The 18882-nt window shown below is 52.6% G+C and overlaps 2 protein-coding genes across 5 annotated transcripts in view; one reads left to right on the forward strand and one right to left on the reverse strand.

The window, feature by feature from the left end:
- Nucleotides 1-18882, reverse strand: part of ST7L (suppression of tumorigenicity 7 like) — a 117899-nt gene that overhangs the window by 22084 nt on the left and 76933 nt on the right. The gene's annotated exons all lie outside the window — the stretch shown is intronic.
- Nucleotides 5425-18150, forward strand: WNT2B (Wnt family member 2B). Of its 3 annotated transcripts, XM_059375745.1 has the most exons (6): nt 5425-6049; nt 11812-12032; nt 13076-13353; nt 13804-14068; nt 14949-15068; nt 17296-17371. In XM_059375745.1, exons 1-5 carry the CDS (start codon nt 5862-5864, stop codon nt 15032-15034), a joined length of 1038 nt encoding a protein of 345 aa, XP_059231728.1. In that variant the 5' UTR covers nt 5425-5861; the 3' UTR covers nt 15035-15068; nt 17296-17371. The 3 variants fall into 3 exon arrangements, with proteins under 3 accessions (XP_059231728.1, XP_059231727.1, XP_059231729.1); XM_059375744.1 differs by lacking the exon at nt 14949-15068 and having other exon boundaries at nt 5426-6049; nt 17296-18150; XM_059375746.1 differs by lacking the exons at nt 5425-6049; nt 14949-15068 and adding an exon at nt 6092-6225 and having other exon boundaries at nt 17296-18150.

Below are 18882 nucleotides of genomic sequence, written 5' to 3' on the forward strand. Positions count from 1 at the left end.
CCGAGAATCTGCACACACACACACACACACACACACACACACACACAGTGCGCTGTGGGTGTCCCTGCCTGGCAGAGGCCCCAGCACAAAGAGGATTAGAGAGATGAGCTAATCTGGTTTGTATGCCAGACATGGCCCCAGAAAGGGACCTTGTCTACCCTGATGTTTAAGGAGGTGAAGGAGTGAGGAGTCCTCCTTTTGGGGCCTGCTGGCTGACAGTATCAGAGCCTCCTTCCCACTGGGGTTCCGGAGGATGTGGAGTCCTGGCTCTAGAAGCAAATCTTAGGGTAGAGAAAGCAGAGGCCTTGGAGAATTGGGTGGGCTGTGCTACAAGAAACCAGAGAGATAAAGACAGAAATTGGCCCCCACAGAGGGAACTAGGTGTCCGCCCTCCTTGTTTTGCCAGTGAGGAAACTGAGGCCAGGAGTGCAAAAGTGACCTTTAGAGGATGGAAATTGTGCATGGCTAAGTGGAGGGGGAAACTCCAGTTTTCTAATTTCTTTCAGTCCAGTGCACACACTCTTCACTGTCTCAGGGCCTGCTGAGGCAAGTGTGGGACAGAGAGCAGGAGAAAGGAGCAGAGACAAAGAGAAACAAAGAGACACGGGATTGGGAAGCAAGAATAGAGAGGGAACACAGTCCGGTACAGAGAGTCAAAAAAGACATGGAGAGTGAAAGAAAGATGAGAGAGAGAGAGATAGTCAATATAGATTCATAAAGACAAGGAAAGGTGAAGAGAGGGTCAGACAGTGGACGAAAGGCCAGCAGACACAGACACACAGAGAGACAAAGGAAGACAGAGAAACAAACACAAAAGATAGGAATGGACACAGCATGATAGTAATATGAGCCAGACAGAGACAGACCTAGAGAGACAGAGAGAGGACATGGAGAGAGCAAGAGCCAGAGCGAACTGAGGGAGGCAGAGTGGGAGGGAGGCAGATCGAATGGGCTCTGCAGATTTGTGACCACTGGAAGCAAATCTCACTTCCAGAACATTCTAGGGCCCAGAGCAGGTGGTGGGGAGAGAAAGAGAGTTCAATGTTTAGACTATTTGATACAGGCAGATTGGGAGAAGGTGGCTGGGGGCAAAGTGGGAACCTCTCTCCCTTGGGGTTAGGCTGGTCAGTGACCACCCAGAATCCCAGCAGCACACCCACTGGCCTCACACAGAACCTGGGCCACCCGCCCAGGATGGCTGTGAGCCCGCCTACCGCCTGGCTCCAGTCTGATTACAGCCCAAGTGCTAAAGGGCTCCAGACCCCCTTGCCCCGCCCCCATGGTTCCCCCTCCCTATCCCTTCTCCCTTAGCTATTTTCCTTTCTCCCAAGCCCCTTGGGGGAAGAATCTACTCTCCTGTTTGGCCACTGGCTGGGAGGAAGAGGGTCCCTGTCTCTGCCTCTGCCCCACTGAGCCCCCTTCCCTGATTTGGGTTGGATCCTCCTTCCCTCCAAAGTTCTCTTGGCCTGGCCTCTTGGAGACACGCTCCGTGCCTCGCCTGGGAGCTCATAAATACCAAGGAGGGGCCAGTCAGGCTGTGTACAAAGTGTAGATTCCCTGCTCTACTCCCCTTAAAAGCCCCCGAGTTCTTCCCAAGCTCTTTCCTCTTCCCTAGACACCTACATGGGGTGGCCAGGGCGGGAGAAATGGGGTGGGGGCATGAGGGGCTTGTGTGAACCTGGCCCCATTTCAAATAAGACTTGCCTCCGTCTGCAAAGAAACCTCAGGAAAGGCGTCTCAGGGCCCCTTGTGCAAGCAGCAGGCTCAGGAATTCCTTGACTCCCATCCAAACCTCCCCCCAGCCCCTTCTCAGCCTTTCTCTCTGCTCATTACCGTCCACACCACCTCCCACCCACCAGGAAAGAGAGAAGGTCATCACCAAAGGGGCCCAGGGAAGGGGGGAGTGGCCTCCTGGGGGGGTCAACCTGGGTAGAGTAAGAGCTGTTTACCCACACCACCTGAGCTCCCCTTAGCTCATCTCCACTCCCATCTAAGGGCCAGTAAAAACTCGGAATCATTCAGCCCCACACAGCTGAGAAGAAAGCGAAAGTAGTCCTCATGGGGGAGCAGAGTATGAGGTTAGACATCTCCAGTGAGGGGAGACCCGTCTCCCTTGGGCAGCCACTTGTGAGAAGGCAGGGGGCTATGGTGCCACCTTGAGGAAGAAGGGAGAACTTGGCTCTGCGGGCTGGGTGGAAGGTGCCCACCTGGAGGCCCCAGGGAATCCAGAGGCCTCGAGGGGGCAGAGCCGCGGGGGGGGGGGGGGGGGGTGTCTGGAATTCTTCCTCCCGTCTCTGCTGACGTTGCCCACTAAATCTACAATATACAGCCCTGAACAGCAGGGTTCAGTGTGCTGCTCCTCAGGGGGCTTTATTGTATTTGCCTGAAAACGTCCTGGGAGTAAGACCCTGTCTCTCCTTCTGTGTCATTTAGGATGCTCTGGCCAGTGAGAGGCATACAGCAGGTGCTCAGTAAGTGCCAACCTGACTCCATGCAGTGCCCTCCAGACCAGAACTTGACTCCCAAATCGGTGATTCCCCGCCTCCCCTAATTAGGGTGGGGTGGGGGTAGGGGGTGGGAGGGAGGGAGGGGCAGGTCAGGCCCTAGCCTGAGTCTCTGGCCTTGACCCTCTGGCTTGAAGTTGGCAGCGGGCTCTCGCGTGAGCTGCTGAGCTCTACAGTGGTGTCTAGGACCTTGAGACTGGAAGTTTGTTTTGAGATCTGAAGTCCAAAGTGGCAGATCCCAGAAAACCTCTTCTTTGGCTCTGTATTTGTTCTCTAGTTAAGTGGTTGAGTGCAGCTCTTGCACTCAGCTGGCTCCTGCAGCCTGGGGTTCCTCTTGGGGAACTGGGGGCTCAGATGGGAGGGGAAGAAGAAGAGGCAGGAGCAGCGCTGCATTTGGCTTGTCCACTCTAGAGCAGAGGTAGCCGGTAAGCCCCGGGGGAGAAAGTCTTGTCCCCTCACCCACTGTCCTTGCTCTTGGAGCTGCTGATGTTTCTGGGGGCCCCCTTCCCTCAGCAACATGCTTCAATAGCTGAGCATCTATGTTGTGCCAAGACACGGTCCCACTTGACTGTGAAGACAGCTGAAGCCAAAGAAGGGGCCTCAGAAGTGAGTCTGGGGCCCACGTGGGTGAGTCCATGCACGGTTAGGGCCGATGTGATCATCTCCAGCCCACCCCGCAACCTCGGGCCCATATGTAGAAATAAACACAGGGCCAGAGTCACACCCAGGCCTAAACACACAGGGGAGTCTGGGAGAGGCTGCCAGAGCCTGCAGACCTTGTAGACCGCTGCCCAGCATCAGGGTGGGGCTGGGCCGGGAGAGGTGAATCAGTGGTTCAAGGGAAGGGTCCCAGCCAGGAATGAGACTGGGCCCACTCCTCTCTCACCTGCCCCTCTCAAGGATCCTCAGCAGAGAGTCTGACAGGAGAGCCAAATGGAGCCTCCCAGACTGAGAGGAAGGAGAGGAGGGGAGGGAAGGGTCAGCTGGTTGGCAGGAGGGAGGTGTATGGCTGCATGCCAACCCTGCTTGGTCTTTGTATTCAATCCTCTCCCATTCTTATGCAACTCCAGTCCATCCCCTACGTTCAAGCCCTATCCCCCACCCTGCAGGACATAGACCACCCTGGCTACCTAGCTGAATTCCTCCTCTCCAACCCTGGTCCTTGACACCAGCTGGCTGGCCCCCTGACTGAGTTTTTGCACATCAGCCCACACCCACTGTGGGGTCTCTAGGTTGGTTGTTCCCTGTGGTGGGAATACTCTTCACCAAGAATCTGCCTGGCATATTCCCAGCCTCAAGTCTTTGCTTGAAGGTAGCCTTCATGGGCCTACCTTGGTCATCCTAGTTACAACTCCGTTTTCCCCACTGTACTTACCCATTCTGACATACTAGATGTTACCTATGATGTCTACTGTGTTGTCCATCTTCCCTCCATAGAACGTAAGCTCCATGAGGGCAGAAATTACTTTGTTTTGCTCTGTTCACTGATGCATCCTTGGTGCCTAGCACAGTCTGGAACGTGGTAAGCAGTAAATAAGTATTTGCTTAGTTAATGAATACACTGCCTCCTGCCACAGAAGGTGAGGTTAAAGGAGTGAGAGGTGGGAGAGGGGATAAAGGTCCTTCTGAGCCCTTCTCTCCTACATCTGCCTCTGGATGTCTGCAGCATCTCTGAAGCCAGCTGCGCCCTGTCCACTCACACTCTGGCGTCTCTAACATCCCCCTTTGGACACCCCCCCCACCCCCAACCAAGAACTGGCAGTGAGTTTGGTGTGGAGGAGGGTGGGCAGTTTCCAGAGCATTGTTTACACCAAGGCTTTAGAGTTTAGATAAATCGCGGGGAGAGGCACGAAAGACACCTGGGAATGAGGGGCTAGGCAGGAGAAACTGAGGCTGGAGAAGTGGTCAGGGCCATTCCCCAGGGAAACTCTCCAAGTTGTAAGCCCAGGGTTTTAAAAACTTTTTTTTTTACATCTTGGTGAGGGCTACTCGGACCCCAAATGTCTTACCAGCCTGCCTGATGAGTGCGGGGAGAGAAGAGCAGTGTCACTTTCAGCAGTCGGGGCTTTACTACGCCCCGGGGCGGTGTGCAGGGGATAGGTGGCGGAGGGGGTGTGGGGAAGGAGGAAGGATGGTAAGGCGAAGAGGAGAAATGGCTCCGGGGCTTCCACTCTCTCAGCAGGACCCCCACCCTGGCCTCTGGTTCGGGGAAAGCCGCCCAGCTGTTTCTGATTCTTCCATACTTGCAGCCCCGCCCGAGGGGGTGCGGGCGGTTGGGGAAAGGGGATCGAGGCGCCGGGGGAGCCGGGAGAGACTGATCCCTGCAGAGGCCGGATGGTAAAGTGCGGGGAGTCCCTGCCGGATCCGCAGGTGTGCCCCCTCTGCTTCCGTCTTCGATTCGTCCACAGGACAGAGGGAAGCATCGGGGCCGGGCAGGCGGGTGAGAGCCATGTCTAAACATTGTTTAGGGGAAGGGGTTGCCGTGGGCAGTGGGTCGGAGGAACGAGGATCAGCAAGCCCTAGATGAGAGAAGCCCCTACCTGAAGCCGGCCGCCTAAGGCGCCCCAGTTGGCAGCGCTCAAAGGGAGTTAAGATCCTCTCACAACTCCCCGTGGCAGAGGTTCTACCCATTTCACAGAAGCGCAAGAACCGAGAGAGGCCCGAGGAAATTAGTGCATCCTCCGTGGCTCAGCTCCAATGTCACCGGAGGTTAGAGGACCCGGGAAAGTGTCTGCAGCCCCCCCTTATTCTACGCTCCCGGCCATCACCCACGGAACTTGGGGTTGCCGAATGAAGGGCGCTAGGACCCGGTGGCGCGGCGTCGGCCAGGACTGGGCTCCGCGGGCTCCGAAGGGCGCCCCCGCGCCCCGTCACGTCCCTCCAGAGCAGGTGGGGGCGCGGCGCGGTGCAGCGCGGAGGGGCGGAGGCGGCCGCCACACCTAGGGCGCTGTGGAGCCCGGGGCTGGCGCGGGCGGAGCCGCCCAAAGGGCCGCGCGTGTCCCCGGCTTCGGCCCCGCCCCGCGCCGTCCAATGAGAGCCCGCGGCCGAGGGGCTGTCCGCGCACTCTGCCCGCAGCCCGGCTCGGCGCCGCCGACCCCCTGACACCAAGCCCTGCGCCGGGGCAGCGCGTCCCAGACCTTGAGCTTGGCGCGCCCCGGTCGGCTTCCGGACCCCGTTCCTTGCGCCCCTCTCCGGGTCGCTGCGCCCCGGCTCCTGGTCTCCAGGTGCCTCTGGGTCCCGGGCCAGCGGCGAGCCCTATGGCCCCCCAGGGGGATGAGGTAGGAGCAGCCTGAGTACCCCGAGCCGGTGCCCCGTCCACGCCCCTCCGGGCCGCGCGGCGGGAGTCATCGGGGAGCTATGGTGAAGCCGGGTAGTGCGGAGGAAGCCGCGCAGCTCCCCCTTCGGCGCACCCGTGCCCCTGTCCCCGCGCTCGGGCCAGGACCCGCGGCCCCCGACGGCTCTCGGGCCTCTGCCCGCCTCGGTCTTGCCTGCATGCTTCTGCTGTTGCTGCTGACGCTCCCGGCCCGCGTAGACACATCCTGGTGGTGAGCGTGGCTCTCGGGGTGGGGTGGGTGAGGGGCTGGGTCAGAGGCCGGAGGCGCCCAGAGGGACTATGCAACTCCTGGCACCCGCTGCTCTGGAGACCACGCTCTCGCTTCGACGGAATTAAGAGACCATCCGAGCAGGACTGTCACTTAAGTCGCGGAGTGCGTGTGAGGAGGTGGGTGAATAGGTGTGAAGCTCGCTCAGGGAGGTGGGTGCTGGGAATTTGGAGCAAGGACGCCCGGTGGTCGAGGCTTCCCAGACTCTCCTGGGCTGCGCCCGCTCCATTTCAGCTCAGTCTTCTTAGAGGGGAAAGCTACTTTCCAAGTTTCCCTCAGGGTGGATTTAAGGAACCAGTTGCCATCCAAAGGACCCTCTGATCGCCCAGGTCGCCCCCCTGAGAAGTGGAGAAAAGGGCAGCTGGCAAGGGCAGACGAGCCTCTCGCTAGTCTACCCCACCCAGTAACGGTAACGCAGTAAGATTTTGGTGAGGCTTCAGCACCCAGCGCAAGGTTTAGAAATGGAATCAAGGCAAAAATACTCCATTAACTCCCACAATTAAGACAAACAAAACACTTGGGTTTGCATAATTTTGGCGTTTGTCTTCAGCCTCAGCTTTGAGGATGTTACTTCGAAACTTGATAACTCTCTCTTCTTCCTTTTTCTTCCCCAGATGACCACCCCATCTCTTCCATCTCTCTCCCCTCCAAGATCTAGAGGCTTCTGGAGTCCCAAAGTATTACGAGATTTCTTGCAGGCCTGAGACTCCAGACACTTCACAAGAGGGCAAATGAGGCAAAAGGCGTTAAATACCCACTGGATGTCTGTTCTTTGCCCAATCCTCCCCCCCCCCACCCCATGGCATTCATCTTTTTCTCTCAGGATAAAGAGCTGCTCTTCCCGCTCTCCTACCTTCTGTGGGGAGGGGGAGAGGGGGAGTTGGACTGAGAAAAGACAGTCTTCTCATCTTTCCCCTTCACTGACCACCCCCCCAATCGAACTGGCCTCAGACTGGGATCTTGCCCCTCCCTACCCATGCCCCCTTCCTTTCCTTACTCTGCCCCTCCCCCCCACTCTCCTCCCCCCACAAAGAGGGGTCTCTCCCTCCTCCTTGCACCCTGTGGCTTTTCTCCTGTAGACTTGGAATTTTGGCTAGAAGGGTGAGGGGTGGCTGGCTGAGGGGCCAGCAAGCTTGGGCTGCAGATTCCTATCATTTCAAGATGCGTTGCTCTCCATCCCCACCCCCACCTCCATTTTCCTGTTTCAGAAAAATCTCTCTTTTGGATCTTTTTAATCTCTGCAGTGTTGGGGAAGGCAAGGGAGGGGGTTCTGGATGGGGAAGAAGGGAGGCCCGTATCTTACATCTGGCTTGAAACATTCTTTTAGGAAGGGAAAGAGAAGAGGGGACGAAGAGGAGAAAAACCTTTCAAAGTTCAGAGTGAGATCAAAGCCACCCTTTACGTCAGAGGCTCAGTTTGGCTGGGGGGTTGTGTGTTCAGTGGTCCGATGGCGATGGCGAGAGGATGAAGTGACCACTGCCTATCTTTATCCATCCCACATGGCAGTTTGCTCTTATGGACTCTTGATTGCTTCTTACCAGTTTGGCAGGTAGTTTGGGGACCACTTGGTGTTTAGGTGAGGAAGTATCACTCTGCTGATTTCAGCATCCTGGTAGAGCTTCCTAAAGACCCAAATAGGGCGCTTCCTCATCCCCAAATGCTACTTGGCTACTCCCTCTCCCTTTATATCTCCCTCCTACTACTCTCACCCCACGTGGTTCACATTAAATATTTTGGAAAAACTCTGGGTAGAAGAGCTGGGTGGGGGGCAAGCCAGTGATACAGAGGAATTCAGCAGTCCCAGTGAAAGGGAGGAAGGCAGCCACGGAGCCAGGATGGGGAGTGAGTGCAGAGGTCATTTCAGTCTCCTTGCGTCACACCTGTCATAGCTGTCAGCCCCAGATGCCTGCCTTAGTGGTCATCACTTCTGAGATAAAGTGGAAAGCTGCTTTCTAAAGGCAGGTCAGGCCCCCAAGGTGATTATCTCTCTTTCCTTTAGGAAAAAAACCCAGCAAGATTGATATTCTGTCCAAACCCTGGAAGAGTTGCCTGTTGACTCTGTGTGTGTCCATGTTCCAATCCGGAGCAGGTCATCACTATCGCCAGCTAACAGTCTGATCTTCCCCACAGCCTTTCCCATACTCCCTGGTCACGCCTTCCCTCTCCCCACCTCTCGCTGGAGGAGAAGACAGATGGTCCCTTCTTATTCTGTGATAAACAGAACAAGAAATAAGGGGTTCCTCGCATGTGCATCCCTGTTCCAGTTTGCATTCTGCAGGGAGCTGGATGTAGGGAATCCCAAGAGCAGGGCAGGGTTCATGGATTCACAAAGGGAGAGGAACAGAGTGGTATAATATTAGCATTATTGTTACCAACAACAGCAGCCGTTTCATGAGCCGTTACTAAGCTCCGGACACTATAGCTAAGTACCTTACAAGCAATCATCTTTTTCAATCCCCGAGTAACCCAGGGAGGTAGATACCATTATTATCCCCATTTCACGCATGAAGACAGGGAGGGCTAGGAGGGGAGTGCTAAGGCTTGCCCCAGTGCACACCAGTTTTGGAGCTACCACTCTATTCGTGGTTAAGCACTGTATGCCTTTCTTGCTCTTGGGATGAAAACGAGCTTGGACTTTGGAGTCCCATATCTTTGGTTCAGCCTGGTTCTCCTCTGGCCAGCTCTGATGGACAGAGCTGGGTGTTATCACTTACACTCACTGAACCTCAGTTTCTTCCTCTGTAAAATAGAGCTCTCTCTCTGTCTTGAGGGGGTTTGTTAAGGAAAACATTTCATGAACTGCAAAGCACCATATAAATGTTGTGGTATGGAGAGACTGAGGGAGGGTAATAGTTTTATCCCTGCATTCAAAGCCCTGTGTGGGCTGGGCTGAATTGTGTACACTGGGGACAGTACGAGGGGAAATGAAAAGAGGATCCCTGGCCTCATTAAAAAGACACAAATATAAAACATCTGCAAATAGGCTGGCAATGTCAACAGGAGTGAGGCTGTTAATTGAAATGAAGTTTATGGCTGGCTGGGGAGAAAAGAGAGTTGGCGGCAAATCAGAGGGGTTAGGTGTTGATTCAGCAAACAGTTATTAAGTATGTACTATGTGCCAGACACTGTTCTAGATCCTGGGGATACCCAAGTGAACAAAACAGATGAAAATCCCTTTCGTGGAGCAGGGTGTCTGCATCACCTGGGGATGTTGGTAAAAATACCGATTCTGATTCAGTAGGCCTGGGGTGGGGCCCAAGGCTCTGCATTTCTAACAGATCCCCAGATGATGCTGATACTGCTGCTCTGCATCGGGGCCACACTTTGAGTAACAAGGGAATGAGAAGAAGGTATGAGTCACTCTGTCAAAAGGAGGGGTGTGAACTGGTCAAAAGCAGGTAAAGAGAACATTCTGGGGCAGGAAGCTGAGAAGGAAGTGAAAACTGCTGAAAGGGAAAACGGAGCTGGGGGTCAGAGGCATTTCACCCCTCTTACCAGCCAATGAGCTGGGGTATGCCTTGACGGTCTCTGTGCCCTAACAGCTGGGCTCTGTGCTTGGCACGTGGTAGGCATTTTGTAGGCATGTGCTGAATTGATAGGGGGCTCAGGCTCAGTTTCATTGGAGGCCCCCACCCCAACTCCAAGGGCCTGACCCCAGGCCAGCAGGCGAGAGCCCTGCTCTGTAGAATCTTAGTGGGGTACTTACTGCAGCGACATTAGTAGGGTAGGGGTGGTAATAGAGAAACGTAATTATCTTCCCGTCTGAGATACTCAACAGATGTTCCCACGCTCAGTGAGGATGTAACAAGAAGGACCGACGTGGGCTGCAGCAGAATGGATTTAAGTCAGACCACAGGAAGGACTTTTTGCCAGAGTTTGGCCTGTCCCCACTCCAGACTGTCTCATGAGGGCTGGATTACTGGTCTCCCATTCCCATCCAGCCCCCCTCTTTCCAAGCCCCAGTAAAAAAAAACAAACACCCATTGCTTAGAGCAGTACTTGGGCTGAACTGGGGAAGCAGAACGGTGGTGAGACAGGGACGAGCTCCAATTCCAACGGTCTTGATTCTCCAAACAAAGCACCGCGGCAGTGGGTGTAACTCCAGGCTGTGCGTCAGGCGGCCTTTTCCGGCCTGGCCCAGCCGGGGGTGTTTATTTTGTTTGTTCCTGGAAGCTATTGCCCTGATGGACAGTGCTGCTGGGGACGCTGATTCCATGGGATTTGTCAGGGGTGGGCCAGCCCTCTCCCCCCTCCCACGGGACAGATGGGCCCCATCAGCCCTGCTGAGCTCCAGAAGAGGCAAGCATCAGCCCTCCTTGTGTTTGTTTGAGTTGGTGTCACCAGTGGTGACCTAGTTTGTGGGTGAGGGCCGGGTGCGTGAATGTGGGTGGGGGGTGGGCATAGAGCCCAGGGCAGTCCAGCTTTTCCCCTCTCCCCACTGGCTGTCTTCTGTTCTCCTCACCCACTTCTAGGCCCATTTTTGGGATCTTTCCCAAACCACAGGCTCATTCACAGACCAAAACAAATCTTTTCAGCCTGTAGCAGCAACTGCCCTCCTTGACCCCCACCTGTTCAGAGAAGGGGATAAAGGTATCCTTTTGATGTATTAGGATAGGAGAGAAGAGAATCCGCAGCAAGCCAAGGAAGGTGCTAGGTGTTGGGAGAGACAGCGAGGAGTGAGAAGTGGATGAATGGGTCAGGTCTCATTTGGTGGCCTTGGGGAAAAAAGGTCACGATGCAGTTCTGTCTTCTCTGAAACATTCTTCCCGAGGCTTGTGGTGGAGTCTAGGGCTAAGAGTGTTTGAGTGAAGAGAAAATAATGCCTTGAGAAATTTGAGAATGACTAACAACCCACCTCACTTCTAGTAACCCACCTCAATTGACCTTCTTAAAATTGCTTGAATTAGCTGCACTGGGGACTGGAATATGGGGAGGGTCACCCCCATTGTTTTATCTTTGCTTTGGCTTCCCACTCCTAACAGCCCTCTGCCCCTGCAGGTTCATCCAGGACATCATGCCTTATAGGTTGGGGAGGATGATGTTCGAAGATTCATTACTTAAGAAAAGCTGTGGGACCTGGAAATAAAGGGTATAGGGAGGAGATCTGTGGTGGGGTCTTCTTCCCCAGACCTCAGGATTGGGGATGAGGAGTTTTAGCTAAAACTAAAACATGGATCTGACTAGAGCTGGAGGCATTCCTCACCATTGCCCACGATGTCTCTTCCCACTGGCCCCGCCCTGTCTCCATCCTTCCTCCCCCGAACCCTGTCTTCGTGGACCAGCCATGAAGGACTTGCCTCTCATATGTGGGTGTAAGAGTATTGCTTTGACTCTCGTTTTGTTAGTTTATTTTTCTCTGAGGCTCTTAATGTTTATTAAATAAACAGGCAATGGGTTTGTGTGACATGCGCATGGCTCCTATGTATGTGACACATGCCTGGCCTGTGTTCTGCGAGTGTGTGTCACTTTGGTCTTTGGCTGGGGAGTGGGTGATGGTGAGAGAGCACTCAGTGAGTGTCCGTGACTGCTTAACCATTTCTCCAGAGCTCATGGGGAAAGCTGCACCTTCTGGCCTCAGGGGACGTGGTTGGAGAAGGGGAAGGAACCTCTTCAAGTTCTGAAGGCCAAACGTCTCCGCTCCTTATCCCCCCTCCTGAGGCAGGAAAAGGACCAGATGCTCTGACAAGGCCATCTCCACCTTGCAGGTACATCGGGGCCCTGGGGGCCCGAGTGATCTGTGACAATATTCCTGGTCTGGTGAGCCGGCAGCGGCAGCTGTGCCAGCGTTACCCAGACATCATGCGCTCGGTGGGCGAGGGTGCCCGAGAATGGATCCGAGAGTGCCAGCACCAGTTCCGCCACCACCGCTGGAACTGTACCACGCTGGATAGGGACCACACTGTCTTTGGCCGTGTCATGCTCAGAAGTAAGGGCCTCTTGCACCCTTTCTGCACTCCCCCCACACCGCTTACCTTTCTGTGCCTGGGGTGGTGAGTGGGTAGGACAGGCACGATCTCCCTCCCTTCTCCTACACACTACCTCATAATCAGAGAGACAGCTGAGGGCAGAGTCCAGGATCCCCTTGGGAAAAGACCCTTAGTACCTGAGAGATGTCGGCAGGGACCCCTCTAAATTCCAGTATTCTGGAATGATGGCACAAAGGTACAGCGTTCCCTGGTAACTCCTGCTCTTTTCTTCCCTTTCCCTTCCCTCCCCACCAACCCCAGCCCAGCCTGGGTGTTCCCAGCACTGTAAGGCTGAAGGTTAGGAATGGCTACTCTGTTCTTACTGCCACCATCACTACCCTAACCCCAATGCTCCCAACACTCCAGTAATGGCGGCAAGGGATAAACAGAAAGGTGATATGTAAATATTTGGAGAGTTGGCGGCTTGGCCCTAGCTCAGCAAAAAAGCTAAGTCGAGCTAGACAATGAACTAGGAGGAAGGGAATGAGATGGGAATCTGGCTGTGTCCAGGGGACAGGGGTGATGAGTCATCAATCCCTAAGAGCAGGGTGGGAAGGAAAGTAGCAGGTCTCCCCAAAGAGGCTGACCCCTGGGCTGGGGTCTCTATTGTAGGGGAACTGTCCAGCAGAGTAGGCCTGAAAAGGTCTGGAATGTGGACTGAGGTTGGCTTAGCTGAGCCAGGATTGGTACTCTGTGGGAGGGGATGACTCACTGTGCAACTTTTCAATGCATGAACCCAGGGAGTTTGGAAGAAGGCAAGAGTAGAGGTCAGCCCAAGAGGTCAGATGCATAAAGTGGATGGAGAGTAGTGAGGGCCGAGGCAAAGAGGTCAGATACTCTCGGGAATGCTCTTGGAAGGGAAGGGTGCCTTGAATAAAGGGGTACAGGAGTTGCTCTGAGAAAGACAAGAAGACAGGAGGTTGCAGAGTTGCGGGTTGTGTGGGCTGAACAAGGGGCAGACGTGGGCCTCTGCTGAAACCTACTCCTGCCCTTCTCTCTGCAGGCAGCCGGGAGGCAGCATTTGTATATGCCATCTCGTCAGCAGGGGTGGTCCATGCTATTACCCGCGCCTGTAGCCAGGGTGAACTGAGTGTGTGCAGCTGTGACCCCTACACTCGTGGCCGACACCATGACCAACGTGGGGATTTTGACTGGGGTGGCTGCAGTGACAACATCCACTATGGTGTTCGCTTTGCCAAGGCCTTTGTGGATGCCAAGGAAAAGAGGCTCAAGGATGCCCGGGCCCTCATGAACTTACATAACAACCGCTGTGGTCGCACGGTCAGTACTCACGTCTATGCATATACAATCGTGTCTGCTGGGGGTGACCAGGATGTGTGATCATGGACTAAATGCGAAGGTGGCAGCACTAAAGGCTTCTGGATCACTTCCAAAGACCCCAAATCCCATGGCATTGGAGCAATAAATGCAAGGGAGCCTGGGAACGCCTAGATTCAACCAAGTGCATAATGTGTCTTCACACAGGTGGAAAGACGGGAAGGGTGGAGAAGAGAGGGGAAGAAGTTCCAGGAAGGAGTCATGGAAGAAGAGGTTCTTGAATTTGGTCAGGAAGAATGGGTGGGATCTGATGGGGGAGAGAACAGCCAATGCCCCTTCTGTCCAGCCTAGGCCACGTCTAGCAGATGTCAGAGCACTCCTGCTTTTATCCCTGGGGAGGGCTAAAAAGTGCCCTGAGGCTGCATCTCCCTTACCTGCTTCCCCAACCCCCAGGCTGTGCGGCGGTTTCTGAAGCTCGAGTGTAAGTGCCACGGCGTAAGCGGCTCCTGTACTCTGCGAACCTGCTGGCGTGCACTCTCAGACTTCCGCCGCACAGGTGACTACCTGCGGCGGCGCTATGACGGCGCTGTGCAGGTGACAGCAACCCAGGATGGCGCCAACTTCACAGCAGCCCGCCAAGGCTATCGCCGTGCCACCCGGACTGACCTTGTCTACTTCGACAACTCCCCAGACTACTGTGTCCTGGACAAGGCTGCCGGTGAGTAAGGAAAGTGGGTAGGGACATGGAGCCCCAGCTCCTGCAAGCAAGCAGGGGTGCAAGCAGCCCTGTTTAGTCACAGGGTGGTCAGCCTCAGGATTTAGGGGAGCGGTATTGTGGGAGGAGTTGGTCTCCTCCGTACATGAACACCTTACAATGAGGCTGGTGGTGAATGCCTGAGTCCACCAGTCCCAGGACTTCCCAAGCAGGGGAGAGGTCATCTGCCACTCCTTTATATCCCCAGCCTCTGGGGTACAGTAAGTACTGTGCAGGGAACGTTTAAGTGAGTCACTCATTTCTCCATAGCAAGCAATGGGTGGGCTAAACAGAAGAAACATATGATAGAACCCTAAGTCACTTGCTCTTACAATCCAGCTAAAGAGAAGAGATGTAACAGGGAGACACATGCAACTGCAAAAGACAGATGACTGGAGAAATCCAGAAAAGCTTCTTTGAAAATGTGGAACTTAAGCTCTTTCTTGAAGTGTAAGGATTACCTGGACAGCCTAGTGAGAAGAGCAGACAGAGAAGCAGAGTGGTAGGGGGAAAAGTACATGTTGTTCTAGGAACTAAGAACTCAGATTAATCTGACTAAGTGAAGGTTTGGGATGGGGGGACTAGAGGTAGATAGAAGGGTTCAAATCAGACCATGAATGGCCTTCGAAGACTGTATCCATGAGGTGCCTGGGTGGCTCAGTCAGGTTAAGCGTCTGCCATTGGCTCAGGTCATGATCCCAGGGTCCTGGGGTTGAGTGCTGCACCCGGTTCCCTGCTCAGAGGAGAGCCTGCTTCTCCCTCTCCCTCTGCTCTTTCCGCCCCGCTCATGCTCTCTCTTGCTCACTCACTCTCAAATAAATAGATAAAATCTTTTCTAAAAAAGCCTGTATCCAGTGTGCTGCCATTGAAGATTCAAAATGGAGTTGGGGATGCAAGGAAAGAGGAAATCCCAAGAGGGCTAACCACTAACAGAAAGCAGCAAATTGTTTTCAATCTGTTCCAGGTATTTGTGGTGGAATTCTTGGGGATGGTGGAAGTTGATATGCTATTAACCCCAAAAAGTAGAAGTTACCATCTTGGCTCAGATTTTAGGCTGAGACAGGTTAGACAAGGAATAACCTTATGTGCTGAAGAACTGTTCTTCCCCTGGTCTGTCATGGGCTCCCAGGCTCTTCTCCATGGACTTGGCACTCAGGCCTTAGGAGAGATAGAGCCAGAGCCCTCAGCTGTTTTCCATTCTGTTTGTTTTCACCCATCCCGGTCATTCCTGGAGAGTCGAGTGGCTCAGAGCAAAACTGGGCACAGAAACAGGGTGGTGCTCCGCCCAAGCAACACAGAAAGTAATCTGTGTCCTTTGGATGGTGCTAGGAGAAAAAGGGTGGAAAGAGCCCTTCCGGTTGTTCCAGTGATTGACTTCCTGCCACTAGGTATGCTTCCTTCCCACATGATGGAATTCAAAGGACAACTCTCTAATGTCTTGCAAAACTCCATGACACCTGAGGCCAAGCCTATGCTGCCATACCTAAAATGAACCTTTGGAGTAGGATCTTTGGAGTTAGAAGGGAGGATGGATCATCTACATGTTGGTTTTCCTTGGAGGCATAAAATGAAGTCTCATAAAACTCAAAGTGGTGCCTGGAATTCAAAGGGTTCGAAGTCAGCCCAAAAGGGAGTAGCGTACCAGAAATTCCCTTCAAAGCAGTCCTGTCCAGTTGAACTTTCTGTGATGATAGAAATGTTCTACATCTGTGCTTTCCAGCATGGTAGCCACTTAGCCACATGGGATTACTGACTATCTGAAATATAGCTAGTGTGACTGGGAAACTAAGTTTTAAATTTTATTTAATTTTAGTTAATTTAAATCTAGATGACCACATGTGGCTAGTGGCTATTACAATGGACAGCTCAGCTCCAGAATGAAGAGGCGGCTCTGGGTGCACAAGAGAAGGACTTAAGACCCAGCCCTTAGAGTCCGGAGAATAACAGAGAGTACAACTAGTTAGCTCACACATCAGAGGAGTGACCTCCTAACATTTTGGGTTGTATCATTAAAAATGTCTTGGAGCATGCACTTCCACGATGTGGATATTTACTTATAACAGATAGATATATCCTACTGTATTAATTATGTACATTATAAAACATACAAAGTAGAGATTTTAAGTTTATGAGATAAAAACAAATATAGAAGTTCTAAGTTCCAGCATTTTCTTTGTGTATCACAGTAGAATGTGCAGCCGGCTATGACAGAATCAATCTGTCAATCAGTCAATCAATTAATCAATCCAGTCAATCTCAGCCCCGAGGTCAGTACCTGTCCATTTCTGAGGAAACACTAGGCTAGATACTTTCTAGGGTCCATCCCACCCCAAATTCTATGATTTTTATGATCTGTTGGCAGGATCTCTTTTGCTAAAATTGGTCAAAATGAAGTCCTAAGCATTCTCTGCGCAGAGGGATAACATCATCCCTACCCTTCAAGGGTTCCTACTATAAGGGGTAAGGGATATTCTGTAGGAATTCCATAGGGATATGCTTCTGGGCAGTCACGTGAATCAGTCTGCATCCTCAGCTGAATGGAGATTATAGACATAATTTAACAGTCCACTGAGTTAGATGCTATTATTATGCCTATTTTCATAGGAGAAGGCTTTAGTCCAGAGAGATGAACTACCTTGCGAAATCACACAGCTAGGATGTGGCGGAGCTGGAATTTAAACTTGGACAAGCTGATAATAAGGCCTGTGCTTTTAGTGGCCATACTGTACTACTTCCCTGTATGGTACAACTTCATAAACTATCAACTAAGGACCAAAATACTAACAAAGGGTAGCTGGATTCGAGCTGTGGCAAGACTTCTTAGAAAAGATAAATTATAGGCTTAGTTGTTTTGTTTTTTTAACTTTTAGTATGGACAACTTCAAACACAGAGAGCCCTTACACAGCTTTAACAGTTGGGAGCATTTTAAGGCCAGGTCTTGAAAGAGATGCAGAGCTGTGTATTGGCTGGGGGATGTTGCAGGTGAAGTCAATGGTCTTTGGGGAGCCTTGATGGTGGGAAGAAGCCAGGCTGGTGCAGAGGGAAGCAAGGAGATGGTCATTTTGGCTAATTGGGCATATTTTCAGGAAAAGGGATTCTTTATGGTTTCCTCTTGAGGATGTGGGTAAGGGAATCCAGGGCAGCTGAAGGAAGAGATAACTTGGTTCTCACTCTCTCTTCCCCAACCCAGGTTCCCTAGGCACCGCGGGCCGTGTCTGCAGCAAGACATCTAAAGGGACAGATGGTTGCGAAATCATGTGCTGTGGCCGAGGGTATGACACAACTCGAGTCACCCGCGTCACCCAGTGTGAGTGCAAGTTCCACTGGTGCTGTGCAGTGCGGTGTAAGGAGTGCAGAAACACTGTGGACATCCACACGTGCAAAGCCCCCAAGAAGGCAGAGTGGCTGGACCAGACCTGAACATATAAATACCTCACTCGTCCCTCTACTTCAAACCTCCTGACTCAGAAGCACAAGATTTTGCATGCACACCTTCCTCTATCCTCAACTTTGGGCTGCTACAGTTTCTATTTAAGGACTTGGAGAGTAATCCAGAAGGACTCTGGTGTCCTGACTGGTTCCTTAGCCCTGGGAAGGAGTTGACAGGGGATGTAAGAAATTGAATGGTTCCCTGACTGCCCCCCTGGAGGTGAGATGGGAGAGGGGTAGAGGTAGGGTCTTCAGAATGATAGAAGTTGCACTAAAGCCCACAGTCAAGGCTCATCTTTTCTTTCCTTTGCACCGGCTCCCTGACACTTCTGGTGTGTGCAAGAGGAAGGGTACCTGGAGAGAGCTTCTTTGTGTTCCTACCTGACTGAGGGGAGATGGGACAGAGATGAAACCACATCTGTTCCCTGGGTCAGTTTGAGCAGACTGCCTGGTACCCCAAAAGAAACTCTTAGGCTACAACCGTCTTCCATTATCAAGAGCCTGGGATAGCTAGTTAAGAGTTAGCCATAGTGGACAAGGTTCCATTCACATGCTCATAAGGTTTATAAACTGCTGTACTTTGTAGGGGAAAGAATTATATAATTATACAAACATACATTCTCTTCCAATCTCCCGCCTCTTTTCAACCTATATCAGACAGCACGTTGCTCACTCGCCTGTTGCTCACTTGCTGCCTGTTCAAACCAAGTGGCATGTGGAGGTTCTTATGCCTAACAGATCACCGGAACACTCCTGAGAAAGAGTAATTTAGTAAGCCTGCCTAGGCCTTGGGATTTGATATATATATTTTTAAGTTTCTATGCATTATTCTGGAGGCCAGCCAGATTTGGGAAACACTCAGTAAAAGTATGGGACTCATCGAGGGTGGGAGAGGGCAGTAGGCCTGATCTCAAGGGCCCCACATGGGACATGAGTGTACAGTAGGCAGGAATCTCTGGCTTGGGCAATTTTTAGGAGAAGATCCTGGTCTTTGAAGCTGGGAATGGAAGCCAGTGGCTACAGAGGGCAGGAGAGCTAGGGCTTAGGGCCAAATGGTAAACAGCTTAGAAAGCAGCCTTTCTCAATTTACTCAACAAAATTTTTTTAGTGACTCTCCAAGTCCTCGTGATTATTATTTTTCACTCCATCTTTGGCTCAAATAGGGGAGTTCCTTCTATGCTACTACTCGCTGCTTAACTAAGCTTGCAGTAGTGGAGTCTCCAGAAATGGTAGTAAGTTAGAAGCTAGGACACGGAGTCACAAAAACCGTGATGTCCTATTTTTATGTGACTTGGACAATGGCTACCTCTTGCCTGGTGACACTCTAAAAGACCAGAATTGCATAGAA

This window comes from Mustela nigripes, chromosome 14, assembly GCF_022355385.1.
Source record: "Mustela nigripes isolate SB6536 chromosome 14, MUSNIG.SB6536, whole genome shotgun sequence".
NCBI classification, from domain to species: domain Eukaryota; kingdom Metazoa; phylum Chordata; class Mammalia; order Carnivora; family Mustelidae; genus Mustela; species Mustela nigripes.